General features: G+C 42.6%; 1 protein-coding gene across 1 annotated transcript in view; it reads right to left on the bottom strand.

The window, feature by feature from the left end:
• The window catches only part of LOC111142456 (laminin subunit alpha 1), a 126,471-nt gene that overhangs the window by 79,626 nt on the left and 30,359 nt on the right, over positions 1–16,486 (bottom strand). Inside the window, exons 6-15 of the mRNA XM_022495618.1 lie at positions 16,242–16,359; positions 14,927–15,105; positions 14,099–14,204; positions 11,898–12,058; positions 10,589–10,729; positions 9,194–9,367; positions 7,234–7,335; positions 5,838–6,049; positions 4,926–5,037; positions 1,841–1,951 (exon numbers count right to left, since the gene is read on the bottom strand). Coding sequence (XP_022351326.1) covers positions 1,841–1,951; positions 4,926–5,037; positions 5,838–6,049; positions 7,234–7,335; positions 9,194–9,367; positions 10,589–10,729; positions 11,898–12,058; positions 14,099–14,204; positions 14,927–15,105; positions 16,242–16,359 — 1,416 coding nt within the window. The remainder of the gene's footprint in view (positions 1–1,840; positions 1,952–4,925; positions 5,038–5,837; positions 6,050–7,233; positions 7,336–9,193; positions 9,368–10,588; positions 10,730–11,897; positions 12,059–14,098; positions 14,205–14,926; positions 15,106–16,241; positions 16,360–16,486) is intronic.

The following is a 16,486-nucleotide window of genomic DNA, read 5'->3' as shown; positions in this document are numbered from 1 at the left end:
ATTTTTATTGTTTTTGCCCCTTCAAATGTGAATGACTTAAAAAGGTAAAAATAATAATGTGAAAGTGGAAAAAGCTGGCAGCCAGCACCTCACCCAAGTGTCCCAGGCTAACATCCCCTGACAGTGTGCCCCCAGGGGGCATGTCACCTTCATGTCTTCTTGCCTAAAATGCACAACCTCAAGCTAATCCCGAGAAAATAGACATGCGCTAGCTGAGGACGTTCCAGAGAATGTCCAGGATTCCTTAAAAGTGCCACAGTCATGAAAGACAAGGGAAACCTGAAAAGCTGTCCCAGAATGAAGGCGGCAAGTGCAATGCGGTTCTGGATTGAGTCTGGAAAGGGGACATGAGTGGGGATTCTGATGAAATCTGAGTGAAGTCCACTGTTCTGTTGATGAGATTGTGCCCACGGGAATTTCTTAAATCTTGATCAGCGTACTCCAGTAATGCAAGATGTGAGGACCAGGGGAAGCAGGGTGAAGGCTGAACAGGACCTCACTGTGTTATTTTTTTGTAGGCTTTCTGTAAATCTAACATTATTTCCAAAAATTTTTCAATTCAAAATTCAAAATCAAATTTTTAATGAAAATTTTCAATTAAAAATTCCGTTAAAATTATTATCATTTATTATATTTAGAAAGTAAAGGCCAGTTGCTACTTAGCATTTTCACTTTAATGTGAGTATATATTTTTGTAAAGATACAGTAATAGAAGCACATGCAAATACCCTTTTGGCTTACCTATACCTAAAGCCTTGGATGCCACCACCACAACCCGCTGGGCAGCCCGAGCTGTGGGCCGACATCCGGGGAAGGCTGACCTTGCAAACCCAAATGGAAAGGCAGAGGCATTTTAAAAAAGCCACCACCTCATCAAGCTCTGAGAAACTGATCCTGAGGGACCGAGTGCGTGTGTAAAACATCACTTTGATAACTCCTATAGGCACTTGCTTTCCAGAACGATGAAACAAAGAACAAAACGAAAGCTTTCCTTACAGAATCAAGAAAAACTAGGTTCTGGAGAGAACAAGCAATCCATGGCATCATGATGAGATTTTCTCCACGGGTCTCATAATAAATTTTCCCTATCCTTGGGACTCAGTCTCTTCAGGAAAGAGCGTGAACATTTCCCTGTATGGTGACAAGGACTCAGCTGATCGATACAGGCTTTCACTCCATCTCTGTGTCGCAAATCCATTACAACCCAGGAGTGTGGCCTGGCTTCCAGGCAAAAGAGCCTAAAAGAATTCCTGATTGAAGTGAAAAAACAGGTCTTGCCTTGTATCCACCCCAAAGTTCATTCTCAAGATTAACTGCATATTTGTCAAACCACATTTCAACTCCTGTTGCAGGAAAGAAGTACTTGTTTGAAGAGTGTACCCGAGCTAGTAACTGTAAAACGTTATATATTGCACAAATGAGTGTGGTTATTATGTCTTAGTATTCCTTTTAGGACATACTGTATAATATGTTAAAGAAATTCTAGCACTTTCATTTTAGAGACCTGATTCTTTTTAATCACCGGATAATATTTTCTACCTTTATATTGCTTTCTAATCTTATGAAGTGAATATGATATTCTAATAAAAAAATCTGCAATGACATGATATATCCTTTTTCCATTTTCACCAAAGTAACTTTTTTTCAAAAAAGAGCGAGGGGAAAAATCAGGAAACATATTATACCATGATCTTAAGTCTGTACATTTCCTCTGGGGTCTACTAGGGCCAGGATAATCTCCTATGGAGGAAGCATTATTTTTTTAACCACTGTGCACAGCAGGTGGCTTTGGGGTGGGTAGGATGGGGCACTCCACTCCAGATTTTAGCAACAGACTCACAAGGCAAACGCCATGGATATCACATTCAGCTGCATGGCCGTGGCAATCACAGGGTTGACAAATTCCTCCGAAGAGTATTCCATCCACGCGGTAATAGCCAGGGAAGCAGGACTACAAGAGAGGGATGGGTGACACATGTGGGCAAAGGCAACCTTGTACATCATGCAGATCATTTTCTTGTCAATAGGCTAGGAGTATTACCTGCTCCATTTTCCACATGTAGAGAAACGTACTTCTTTTTCCCCCTGAACTTCTTTATTGAGGTATCATTTACATGCCATAAAATGCACCCATTTTAAGGATATGGTTCAATAATTTTTTTAGTAAACTTACCGAATTGTGCACGATCACCATAATCCAGTCCTCTTTTTTTTTTTTTTTAAGGGTTTATTTATTTGAGAGAGGGAAAGTGCACATGTGGGGGATGGGCAGAAAGAGAGGGAAAGAATCCCAAGCAGTCTCCCCACTAAGCATGGAGACCTACATGAGGCTCGATCTCATGACCTGAGCTGAAATCAAAAGTGGGATACCCAACTGACTGAGCCATCCAGGCACCCTTCCTCATTTCTTTTTAAAGGTTTCTACCTTTAAAACCTAGTGGCTACCATCAAAACCTAGTGGCTCTCCACCTTTGTGGTATCCTGCCGTAATATTATCATGTAAATCTCATATAATCATGTAAAACTCAGTCACTTAACCAGGGTTTCAATCAAGAGGACATTTTCTGCTCAACTTGATTTTGTTTTCTTTTCGGTAAAGAGTTACTAAATATTACCATCAAAGTGCTCGAGGGTGGTCTGTGTCAAACCGCAAACATTACAGGCATGCTTTCCATGGTATCCAGCAATGCTGTCCCTGTCTGGGAGGAGCAGGGGGCCATCCCAGACAGTCCTTCCCATCATTCTCAGGATGACCTTGAGAACTATTCTATTTTATAGACGTGGAATCTGGAACATGGAACAGTTAGACCCCATGCCCACTGTGCCAATGGAAAGAGTCACACCTCCCAGACCTGTGGCCACAGAGCCTCTCAGGACTGCCCCAGATATAAAACGGTGTTTCGAGTGCAGACTGCAGAGTAATTACTTTGGAGGTCAACATACTCCCATGGAGTCATCAGAAGAGGGGCGTGGATCTGGTTTTTACTCTTGTAAAAATTATTAAAATTGCATTTTCATCATATGAGTACATATACATGTGTTCATTCACACTGACCTTTTGTAAGTTCCCTTAATGCCGCCACACAGCCATGCTCCCATCAAGGACAATGGGCTAGTCTACAGATGGGCACTGAGGGGGAGATGCCTAGGGGTCTGTGTTGTGGCTACAGAGCTCTTAAGAATTCCAGTCCCCACCTATAGCTGCCTGATTCCTTATTCAGTTTCTAATGAAAGAATGAGTTCTTCTGCCTGACAAAAACACTTAAAATTATGTGTTAAGCTTCGTGTGCTTCCTTGAGCCATTGTCCTAAGCACATTTTCCTCTCAACCCAGCAGACCTGGAGTTCTCCAGCAGCATCTGCTCACTGCTGCTCCCTTTTGGTCTAGCTGGCCTGGGCTTCTAATCATCTACTTCATCTACCCACCACAAGCCACACACTATTGAGGTAGCCTTAAGGTCATTTATCTGATAAGCAAACAGGACTCAGGTCCTACAGATACTTCTTTGTCCTAAAAATATATGTTTTATATCTAAAAAAAAGTTCATGGGGTCAAAAAAGAAACAACCCTGTAAGATATTTAAAAGAGAAATAGAAATATTTCATTCAAAATCTACATTATGAAGCACAGGCCAACTATTCACTGCAAAGTTATAATTGATAAAGATTTGTAAAAACAACTCATAAGTTAAATGTTCTCACTTTGTAAAAATCATGGCCCCAATCTCACAGCCAAGGACAAGGGTTCATAATTATTGTCAGTCTTTCTTTTTTTTTTAATTTTTTTTAGGATTTATTCTTCTATTATTATTATTTTTTAAAGATTTTATTTATTTATGTGACAGACAGAGCTCACAAGTAGGCAGAGAGGCAGGCAGAGAGAAAGGGAGAAGCAGGCTCCTTGCTGAGCAGAGAGCTCGATTTGGGGCTCGATCCCAGGACCCTGAGATCATGACCCAAGCTAAAAGCAGAGGCTTTACCCCACTGAGCCACTCAGGTGCCCCAATCATCGTCGGTCTTAAACACAAGAGAGGCAGGACCGTGTGGTGGTTAATGGGGAAGATGAAGCTTGGAACCCGACATGACTACTTCCTAGCTCTTTCCTACAGAAAGAGGTTAGGATTGTGCCAAATACATAGAAGTCCTCGGCAGGAGAGAGTTATTATCAATATTTATGTCCAAATAGTTTCAAACTGTATTTCAAAAAAAATTTTTAGCAACAGATGACTTTTACTAGTGATAGCAAGTGTGTTCTCACACATTTCATTGTGAAGTAGAGCTCACCTCAGTTAACACAGCTAGGGTTCCTAAAAAGTCTCAAAACGGGACTGGCTTGTCTCATGTTTTCTAGGTGTCATGCTGGTGATGTGTAAACGTTCAGATACAATCAAGTCCAATCCTCTTTAGAAATGCAAACTACAAGGGTGCCTGGGTGGCTCAGTTGGTTAAGCGGCTGCCTTGGGCTCATGTCATGATCCTGGAGTCCCAAGATGGAGTCCCATATCGGGATCCCTGCTCAGTGGGGAGTCTGCTTCTCCCGCTGACCTCTCCCCTCTCAGGCTTTTTCTCACTCATTCTCTCTCTCTCTCAAATAAATAAATAAAAATAAAAATCTTAAAAAAAAAAAAAAAAGAAATGCAAACTACAGCAGGGACAGCGCAACTTTCTAGTTGACTAAAGCAAGAGGGTAGACTGAAGTTGGGCCATTTCCAGGTGTCCCAGAACCACCTCCCCCCAGAAGAGGCACCAGATTGCCTTAAACACTGACGTCCAATATTCCTATAGCTCCCCAATGTCTGATCCAAATGGTAGGTTTCTAAAGTTAAAATTCAAGTGCGACTCATTGTATCACCTTTAATGTGTTTTTTTTTCTCCTTAAGAAAGAACAGAAGGAAGGAGAGGGGGAGGGCAGAAGAGGAGCCTTACCTCACAGGAGATCCCTGCGTAGCCTTGGGGACATTCGCAGTGTTCCACCTCAGTGGCCAGGGCCAGGTCTATGACGTTAGGGCTAGCTGTATCCAAAGAGACAGAATCCAACCTACCAATAGACAGAGGTCACCCCGTGACTCAGACGCCCTCCTGCAAATGACAGCTAACACCTCGATGAAGGTAGATTCTTTAAAAAGTTCTGTTCAAAAAAACAGGTGATGGGACCTTTGTAAGGAGCTACGGATTTTCACAGCAATATGATTTCTGAAAGCTGTCGGTATTGCCTGGAAGGCCTCTGCAGCATTTGAGACATTTGCAACATTCTCTGCAAAAAAGAGCAGGTGCCTAGACAGCCGTGGGAAGGGTCTGATGTTGCCCAGTTGGAGCTGAAATGCTTCAGAAAGACTGACCCATTCAATCATCCTATCTCGAATAGAGAGATTGTTCCTAAATGTATACTCCTGTGTTTGTTTATCTGTGTCCAACGTGCATGCGTAGACTGGCATTGCCAGAAATTGGCCTATTGGAAGTAATGACATGGCCAAGGATAGGAACATTAGCTTAAGTATATGGTAAAATCTAAGACCATTAACATCAGGAGGGTAAAAACTGCATGCAAGGTGGTCCAGACAACTGTGAACTTATCAGGCATTTCTCAGAAAACCACCCTGAATGTTTCCGATCCTGACCTCAAGATGATCTCCTACTGAGGTATGTTTGTCATGGACAACTGTTCTTACATCTTCACTAAAATTGTAATAAAAGTATTTTTTAAGACAACCAGTTCCATTAGCTGTGCTCTTGAAATAATCAAGTAAAATATACTGCACTGAAAACACATCATTCTTAATAGATGAAGATGAGATTAAGGACCCTCCCCACGAGCTTTCCCTTTCTCTCAATACATACCTGTAAAGAGCCCTTTTTGCAGAATTGTAGTTGGCTCTGATCAAAAGATGCGTCACATTGGCAAGGACAGTCATCAGCTGGTCGCGATCTATCTCCCTTTTTTTATTAAAATCTCGGAAGTTCTCTGGCACAAGTCTGACCACGTTCAAGTACTCTTCATAGGGTTGTAATGACAACCCCTCAGCCTGGGTGCTTAAAGTGAGTCCATTTCCCTAACATTTAAAACAAGAGGGAATGTATTCATAATTCAACTTCATGATCAAAAAATAAAATTGTGTTTGTATTCAGCAACGTGGCTTTTAATTTGTGCTTAGGTTCTCGGGTTGAAGGTATAATCGTGTCTGTAAATCTTGGTCCAGAAGGACTGCGGGGAGGTGTTTCATTGTATTCCCCTCAGAGGGATTCAGAGAATAAATCTAAAGGTTGGGTCCTGCACTGGGATCTCAGGAGAGAAGCAGCATGTGTATGCCACAGTTCCCCTACACCCCTCATCTTTAACTGAAGAGCAAAAGTAGAAAAGCATATGAAGATACCTCTAGCTTTCCCTAAAACGGCCATTCACCAAAATACCTTATGTCATACTCTTCCCACTTGCCGCAGACTGGACACGGGGGTGCACATCAAGGTGCCGGGAGATAAGGATGCCCGGGTGGCTCGGTAGGTTAGTGTCTGCCTTCAGCTCAGGTCATGATCCCAGGGTCCTGGGATCAAGTCCCATGTTGGCCTCTCTGCTCAGCAGGGAGTCTGCTTCTCCTTCTCTTTCTGCCCCTCCCTCAAACCCCCTGCTTGTTCTCTCTCTTTCTCAAATAAATAAGTAAAATCTTTAAAGAAATAAAAAAATCAAGGGGGCAGGAGGGGCGGGGTTGGACACTGCTGACTAGAACCTGAGGTGGTTTCTTACCTTTGGGAAAATTTCCAGTGAGGCTGAGCTAGGTCCTTGAGCAACGGGGTGGGAGGAGAGTGAGAGTACAGAGTTAGGGACAGTGGCTGAGGACAGAAATGGCAACCCGTCTCCATCCCTACACTGCCAAGCACTGCCGCCTAAGCATTCACATGGGAGGCAATGTGGCAGGAGATGACAGAGGGACTCAGAGGGCTGACAGGGGACTGCCAACATCAGGGCTAACATCGGTCCCCCTTTTCAACTGAAAAGCTGGGTCAGCTTCAGGGATGGAGGGACAAGCCACATGGGCTGTCCTGAGGCAGCTCCGGGATGGGTTCAAAGAGAATTGTCACATTAGGTCTCAGTGATGTCCGGACCAGTCAAAGCCTTGCTGAACAGCCACCTTGCCCCTGGGCTCCCTGCTACTAAGCCCTCCCTCAGCCACTCGGAGTCACAAAGTGTCCCTCGGCTAAGCCCTTCTACTCTACAGCAAAGCAATGTGAAAGCAAGTACCTTAATGATGACATCAGCGTGAGACATGAGGTCTCCATCCACTGTCTCCACAGGAATATCGTAAGACACCGTGTACTTGAGGAAACCACCAAACGCAGTCAGCTGAAAAAGGTAAGCGAGAGTGAACACGGAAGGCCCATGACCACAGTGCCTCCAAAAGAGGAAGTGGTGGCCAGGATCCATCGGGAAACCACCTGGCTGCAAGGTGTCCGAGGGGCCACAGCACATAAGTCTGCAATAAGGCAGCAAAAAGAAAGTCTATTATATTATAATATTGTTTAACCAATATTACCAAAATACAGGATGTGATTTAAAGGTAGAGAAGGAAGATGTGCTCCTTTGTAGAGAGCCCAAGGTGAGTGAGCCCCAGCTTCTGTGAATCGCACAGGAGAAGGTATTTCACTTAAACCCTTTCTGGGTTAGGAGTTAGATCTATGATGATAATCCCAATATTCTGACCTCATTGCTCTGCTTGCAGAAGAATAATAAAGGGGGCGCCTAGGTGGCTCAGTGGGTTAAGCCTCTGCCTTCAGCTCAGGTCATGAACTCAGGGTCCTGGGATCGAGCCCTGCATCAGGCTCTCTGCTCAGTGGGGAGCCTGCTTCCCCCTCTCTCTGCCTGCCTCTCTGCCTACTTGTGATCTCTCTCTCTCTCTGTCAAATAAATTAAAAAAAAAAAAAAAGAAGAAGAAGAACAAGTCTCATCAGCTAAAAGAAGGGCTAAAGGCTTTTCCTCCTGGTCATATCCTTTCATGTAAAATGGAGATTTTCTTCATGACAGATGTGTGACAACAACACGAGGTTCAGAATCCAGTCTCTGAACCATAAAATCAGAAAAGTGATCTTAATAGAAAAAAAATGATTAACCTTTGGTGATAAGATCCTATTATAGAGGATTATATAGGATTATATATAGGATTATTATAGGATATTATATAGGATTATAATTTGAAGGGAAAAATAATCATTTTCAAAATAAACACTACTTAAACCTAAATCTACATAAAATCTAAATAAAATAAGTTATGAAATTAAAATATGACCAACAAATGGAAACTTCCCAAGCTATAACACCTGCACTCTGATGAAACACATACCGTTACTTCAAAACAAACCAAATGCACGGGAAAGGGGAGCATGGAGCTTGATAGATTGCACTGAGTGTATTTTCAGATCATCAGAATCTGGAAGTGGCAATATTAGGGGCGCCTGGGTGGCTCAGTAGGTTAAGCGTCTGCCCTTGGTTCAGGTCATGATCCTAGGGTCCTGAGATCAAGCCCCACATTTGACTCCCTGCTCAGCAGGGAGTCTGTTTCTCTCTCTCTCCCTCTGTTCCTTCTCTCTGCTTGTGTTCTCTCTCTCTCTCTCTGTCTCAAGTAAAAAAAAAAAGAAGAAGAAGAAAAGAAAAGAAAAAAAGAAGAAGCAGAATGACTGGTGAGGAGGAAGGGGACAATGACAGGTTAAATCCTATTAACCAAATTTCCATTTTGTAGAATCACCATTTTGCATTTTCTTAAAATGAGAAGCATCCTGTCTGTTACTAAACGGGAATGTTAGGTTAGAAATGGTCCATCTTGATAATGAAGCTGGCAGGACCCCAGCCCCACTGCCCAGCCTGTCCCGCCTGAGTGCCTTCTACGTGCCGGGCTCTGGGGCTAAGGTAAGTACAGGGCTAACTAAACAAAGCAGGAATGCGCCCCACGCTTCACAAAGCCCCAAGTCATTGATCCAGGAATGCAGAGGAAAGCAGAGAGGCTGTCATGGGAGGCGGGGACAAGACTTCCTACAACAGACCACCCATGACCCATGTGGCCAAGAACAAAGTTCACAGTTTAATGATGGAATAAAGTCACACAAAGCTAAGCCAGACCATGTGAGTTGACTTAAATTCCCAACAGAAGTTCTTTCTTAATGTGCTCTGAGATCTTTGCCCAAGATGTCACTCCCAGCGATGGCCCTACCTTATTTCCGAGGTAGGCCTCTGGGGCCGACCAGTAATACTTGGAAGTCAGCCTCTGTGAGACCACCGTATTGTTGATGCTGATCCAGTGATGCCCACCCAGCGCGTCTTGCTGAGACGGGATCTTGCTCGGACTGACCAGGTCAGTGACCAGCCACCCAGACATATCTTTCACCTTAAAAAAAGATTCAGAATTTCAGAACATGCAATAGAAGTCCCCTGAGATGTCACCCAGCACAGGGCTAACATCCCTACAGTGAAGAAGTAGACCCAGAGACCTTACTTAGGGACAAAGTCAATACCCTGTGGCCATAGACCCACACGACTTGCAACCCTTCTACTTGTCAAAGGACCAAGAACATCTGAGAATGAGTCAAATTCTCCCCAGATCCCCAGATCAGTTATAAGCAAGTGAGCGAGCAGAACTGTCAAGGTCATGGATATGTATTTTAGAATAAAAAAAAAAATAGCAAAGACCTTAATAGGTGCACTGAACAAAATGTCTTTTGCTAACTCTGATTTCTTCATCATTGCTTCCTGCTTTTTACCAAAAAGCTGAAAATTGTCTAAAAATAACCTTCAGATCCTATCTTCCTAATTTGTCATCTACAAAGACATGATAAGCCATTACCCCAGCATGATAGCCACAGGGATTCATCTTCCTTTTCTGGTACTGTTTGGGGTTCCCACTCCCTCCCCCATGTTGCTCCCACTCCTCACCAACCTGCCAGGGAGGGAGGAAAAGAAGAGACAGGGACTAGCACGCCCCCCTGCTAACACACACCCTGAATACAGTTCTCCTGAGATGGTCATGGGGAGGCCAGGTGTTTACAACAGATGAGCCCTGTACCCTGGGGTCCACCCTAACCTCCAGCCATCCCACTGGCCTCCCAGGCACCCTTTAGCATCCCTCCAGGACTCCCCATTCCCAGAACAACTGAGGATACCTTGCCTGCCCTCATACTCCCTATGTCACTTATTGTTGTTCCTACTCTCACCAGGTTCCCTGAGCTAGAAAATTCTCCATGGCCCCATGTCCTGATGAGCTCCCCAGCCTGGGACCAGTGTGGAGCAGTGGGCCCAGAGCTCACCTTTGCCACCACACCCAGATGCACTTCCCCACAGAAAACATTGAAACAAGGTACATTCTACAATACAATAATAACATCCTATTGTTTGGATAGGGAAATGTATGTAGGAACAAATACATGACCAAGGAAGAAACTTTTGTGATACTGTAGAAGCAGGCTGCCTCTGATCTGTGCCCATGTCATTCCAAATGGCTGGGAGTGGTGGTACAGGGAAAGGCAGCCCCCATGCTTTAGAACACAGCTCCCAGATTGCTCATTTGAGGTGGCACGCATCTTAAACCCGGGCTCTGGAAAGGTACCCGCACCTGACTGATGGACCAAGAAAGGCTGTCGCAGACATCAGAAACACCAAAGCAGAAGCACTCTGAGCAGCCCTCAGGGTCTCTCTCCTTCAAGTTATAGAATCCTGGCTTGCAGAGGTCACAATTGTCTCCCTCAACATTTTCCTGCATGGAGTAGAGAGAAGATTAGCTTTGAAACCAGTGTGTCTAGGTAGGTAGAATAAAGTGGCATTAACATGACATTAACAAGAAAGGTGTTTGCAGAGAAACAGGTAAGAAAATAGATGCTCCAAGGAGATGTATAGCCTCATGAAGTCATTATTTCCAGAGCAGGTATTTTTGAAATTATGACCACTTAATTTTATAGTCAAGAATGAGGGTCAAGAGGGGCGCCTGGGTGACTCAGTGGGTTAAAGCCTCTACCTTCGGCTCAGGTCATGATCCCAGGGTCCTGGGATCAAGCCCCGAGTCGGGATCTCTGCTTAGCAGGGATCCTGCTTCCTCCTCTCTCTCTCTCTCTCTCTCTGCCTGCCTCTCTGCCTACTTGTGATCTCTGTTAAATAAATAAATAAAATCTTTAAAAAAAAAAAAAAAAAAGAATGAGGGTCAGGATCCCAGAGCTCAGTCATTTATATTGAAATGACTTTTATTGTATTGCTTGGTTCTAAATCTTCCGTTTTTGCGATCTTCTGAGAATTTTAAAGCCTGAGGAGGGTATATATTTGTCTTATTAATAAGTGCTCAAGATTATTTTCAGTCACTTATAACATATGCTTAAGACCCTGCATACATGGGAAGAAGCACAGAAGATATAATGGGAAGTCCAACAAGTCATGGTTATTATGGGGAAACGGGTATTAATATCAGATAGCAAAAGATCCCCACCTCCCTGTTACCTAACGACTGATTTTTATCACTGTCCAATTCCTTTTTAAGAGAAATCCAAAATAACATCTCTGTCTTTAATTAATATTTTTATAAATTTAGTATTTATCTGCTTCTCCTTGAAACATTAAGCTGGACCAGAATGTCAGATAATGTCCCAGGCTTAAGAAATGCAGTATTTGGTTTCACCTCGGAAGTCACAGAAATGCCTCTGGAATAGACAGCCATTGCCCAGAAAGCAAAAAAAGAAAGAAAATTGGGTGTCCATCTAAGGCTAAGGACAAGGACTGTGACAGAACATCACGCTTCTCAGGAAGGTACAGGAAGGAGACTTCTACTTAAACCTTGCTGCTTTGCTCAAGAACTGATCACCTGAGCCTGTGGGCTGTGTTGTTTTCTTAGGACACCTCAAAGGAAACTCAGGGTCATCTTTAACCTGCACACATACCTTACAGAGACAAGGCTCTGAGCATGGGTCCTCGTTCACACTCCCAGCCCGACTACACTCACAGCGGACGCAGGCTGGGTAAGCCTTATAACCAAACCGGCAGCGATCACATTTTTCTCCTGCATAGCCTTCCTTGCATGGGCATTGACCTGGCCGCTTCCCTGGGAAGAAAAGGATGGCAATGCCCAATAGTAGAGCAAAAATGTTAAAGCAGGGGTTGGGAAACTATTTCTCTAAAGGGCCAGAGATGAAATATTTCAAGCTTTGTGGCCAGAAATCTCTGTTGCAATTACCCAACTCTACCCTAAGTGCCTGGGACCAGCCACACATAATACCTCAACAGATAGGCATAGCTCTGTTCCAATAAAACTTTATTTACAAAAACAGGGGGTGTACCAGATACGGCACATAGATCACAATTTATCTTGGTTTAAAAAAAGAAAACAGAGATGAAAAACAGAGGCTGGTGGGAATGCCCAATGGTGCCATGACTTTGGAAAACAGGGCACATGATATGATGAACACTGGTTGTTAAACACAAGTAATAATGATTGAACAGGACACCTAAAGCTAAGGATGCCCTCTATGATGGTTAATTGAATTTAAATAAAAAATTAAAAAAAAAAACAGAAAGGAAAGCAGTTTGGCACTTCTTCAAAGTATGAAGCATGTTACCCTATGACCCAGCAATTCCACTCCTAACCATTTACCCAAGAACAATGAAAACATACATCCACAAAAAAAGCTGGACACGAATGTTTGTAGCAGCATTACTCGTAATGACCAAAGAGTGGAAACAAATGAAATACCCATCAACTGATGAATGGCTTATAAAATGTGGTACATACATATGATAGAGTAGTATTCAGAAAAGAAAAAAAAAAGGACCAATGGAGGCTACAGCATGGATAAATTTATACGAAATGTCCTGAATAAGCAGCTCCATGGGCAGAAAGCAGATCAGTGTTTGCCTAGCACTGGGGCAGAGGGCATGGAGGGAAATGGGAAGTGATTACCACAGGGAAGGGGTTTCTTATGGAGTGATGAAAATTGTCTAGTAGTAGGCTGTGTTGATGGCTGCACACACAAATATACCCCAAAACATTGAATCCTATACTTTAAATGGGTGAATTGTATGTTAGTGAACTGTATCACAAAAAAAAATTTTTTTTTTGAAAGCACAAGGGAAATGATAAAGGGCAATGAGCTCTACTTTTGCTCTTAACACCAGCTCTGAAATTTCCTAGTTGTGTAACCTCAGCCAGGTTTCCTAACTGCTTTGCGTTACAGCTTCCTTGCCTATAAAATGTGTTAAATAATTTCTATCTGCTCTGGTTGAATGTTTAAATGGTGTATTTCTTAAAATGAACCCAATCAAGGGTAATTGTCACTACAATCACCATCATCCTCATTATCATTAGCATCCCATTACCAGTCACTGCGAAGGATTAATTCAATTGTGTAAATTACCCCCTGCATTGCGGGTGGGCTCCACACTTGGCACACCCTTCCCTGCTGGTCAGTATCCACTTTAACTGATAGTGACGGAGAATTTAATGAGGTCACAGAAGTCTTTGAACAGATGCAACCTTTTCAGGAGATTGTGGTATTTGCAAGTCCTTTGCCAGTTTTTGCAACAGAAAGAACACTGACATTTACAAAGTCAGCAGGAGAATTTGTTTGCTTTGCCAGATGATGTATGCAAAAGCCTTGTGAGTGTCTTCTAAGAGCTAAAGAGAGGGATTGCTATTTACTGTGTTCCCCATATGGCTTTAAACTGAGACTTATTTCTTCTCTCATCAAATGCTCAATTATCTGCTCAATTATCTGCTCAAACGTCATTCCATCACCCCAAGATTGCCCTCTTTACACCCCACCTCCCTCCAATCATCACTCCTAATTTTGCTTCATGCCCATAGCATTCATCCCTACCGGAGTTATACTATGCATGTATTTCGTTGAGTGTCTGCCTGTGAGCAGAACTTTTGATCATCTTGTTCAAGCACATATTCCTGGGCCCTAAAAAATTGCTGGCCACACAGTAAGTAAGTTGATAAGAATTTTGTAAACAAAAGAATCGGTAGAGAATCATATCATCTGATTCTATCCAGTGATGATAGTTCCACCAAGTACAAATGTTCCACGTAACCCCCCCCCCCGCCAAAAATCAATTCAAGCACAAGAACGAATCAAGGAGCTACCTTTGTGTAAGTCCGATTGAAGCTCATCTTTAATACAGACTGAACTGAGGGACCCAAAAGGGTCACAGTCACAGGGACGACAAGGGTTGTCTTCATAAGGAGACACCTGAAAGGCAGAGTTTGTCCTGGATTATCTTACTAGAATGAATGGCAATATTAGCAATAAAATCAACAATAATACCAATGACAAGTTACTGGCTTTTTATTCAAGATGTGACTATTATAGTGATTTTGTATACCCAGGGAGTGTAGGTCTCAGGAAAATAATGTGAGCTCAAGACAGAAAGCCCCAAATGTTTTTGGATGGGACAGCAGCCAGTGTCATTAGTAAGGTGCCTTCCTTCTCCATGATCACTGTTACAGGGCTCCCCTTGCTCCTCTATCTCTCACAGCCACGTATAACTGTCACCTAGACCAGACCTCTGTAGGACCCGGGTGATAACTACTTATCAGGTCAGCAGAGGATGGACCAAGCACTCCCCACGGGCAAGATACAGCTGCGATAGTTTTTGGCTGACTCTTCACATTCACAGTTAGTATTACAAAACCAAGCCTACACAGACAGTAGGGCCCCAAATCCAAGTTAAATTAAAAAGTGAGCATCCTACTCTGATTAGGAAAACAGGACAGACTGGATAGGAAGTGGATATCTGAAAAAGGCTACTAGGAGAATAAGAATATAAAGGAAATATTACAGAAGGAAATGAGTTTCCAATATTGGAGGTGACCATTAGCAAAATCTCTTTTCCATTTTGGAAAGACAATGAAATTCAGCTCTGGTGAAGAAACACTCTCACCTTGTATGGTCTATAATATAAACACTCTCACCTTGTATGGTCTATAATATCCATCAATACAGGTCTCACAATTGATCCCCATGGTGTTCTGCCCGCAATTGATGCAAACCCCGCCTCCTTGGAACTGTCCAGCAGTGTTCAAACTCCTCCTCTGACTGGCAACACTTTCATCATAGTAACAGTCTTGGGCTTTATTGTGACAATTACATTCTAGGAGAATTTGAACATCTCAATTAATGTATTTATTAAGTCCTATATAAAGAAAACCCTTCCCTCCCTAAGTAAGTTTCTAGGACCGTAAATTAAATCAAAATTCCAGAATAAGTAAATTTAACAGATTATGGGCAATCTTATGGAGGACGATTGGGAGTAGACATGAAAATTATACACAAGCATACCCATTTGACCCTTCAACTTATCTTCTGGGATCATAATCCCACAGAAACACCTGCATTTATGAATGATGTCTACAGGCTTGATCATCACACTGCTGTTTGTGTTAACAGAAGACTGGGAACAACAGAACTATCCATGGATGGGTAGCTATTTTAATTACATTGCATCCATTTAATGGAATTCAGTGGTACTGGTTTTAAAAACAGCATTCCAATAGAGAACAAACTGGTGGTGACCAGAAGGGAGTTGGGTGGAGGGAAGGGTAAAATAGGTGAAGGAGATGAAGTCACGCTCATCCTCATGAACACTGAGTAATAAATATATCGTATACCTGAAAGTAACATAACACTGTGTGTTAATTATACTGGATTGAAAGAAAAATAAATAAATAAAAAAATAAGAACAGTGTTTCATATTGCTAACATGGAAAGATTTTCAAGACATACTGTTAGCTATAAAAGCAATGTATAGAATGATAGTCATAGCATGTCAGGTCCCATGTAGGAACTACGGTGGGGGGAGGAATATGCTGATGTATGTTTTATTTGCATAAAAATTTCAGGAAGAACATAATAAGAAATAGTAAAAAGTAGGATGGATGGAGACAGAGTGGAAGTAATACTTTTCCCTACATATTGTTTATATATTGGTGGATGCTGGAATCGTGTGAATATATCGCTTACTTAAAAATTAAATCCAAAAAAAATTAAGTCCAAATTAATAAAGAATACATTCACATATGGGAAGTGGAAACCAAAATAAAATGGCAAATCCCTAAAGATACACGTAGGCCTTAATATTTTAAATCGTTTTCAAGTAATACATCACTTTGGGAACTCTTTGAATATATAAGAGAACGAGTTACATACTAGTCAAAATGTCAAGTCATCATCAGAGTAAGCCTATTAAGAAGGAAAAACGCTACATCCTTCCATTCTCAGGAGACCTACTTTCGCACGTGTTCCCGGCGGAAACGGTGCCGGGCCGCCAGGGCTGCTGGTGGTACCCCGGGCAACACCGGCTGCAGCTCTCTCCACAGGTGTTATGCTCACACTGACACTGTAGTTTCTAGAAATGGGAAATACAAAATGACATCTGGAAATTAACCTGCATAATTTTTGTAACTTCATTTGTAACAGAACTGATCACGGTCACATATCCAGCATGGCGGTAACCCTGAGGACATATGGCTCCA

Source organism: Enhydra lutris, unplaced genomic scaffold, assembly GCF_002288905.1.
Source record: "Enhydra lutris kenyoni isolate GAN:26980312 unplaced genomic scaffold, ASM228890v2 scaffoldscaffold8, whole genome shotgun sequence".
NCBI classification, from domain to species: Eukaryota; Metazoa; Chordata; class Mammalia; order Carnivora; family Mustelidae; genus Enhydra; species Enhydra lutris.
The sequence above is the reverse complement of the archived record's forward strand: the minus strand, read 5'-3'. Positions and strand labels throughout refer to the sequence as shown.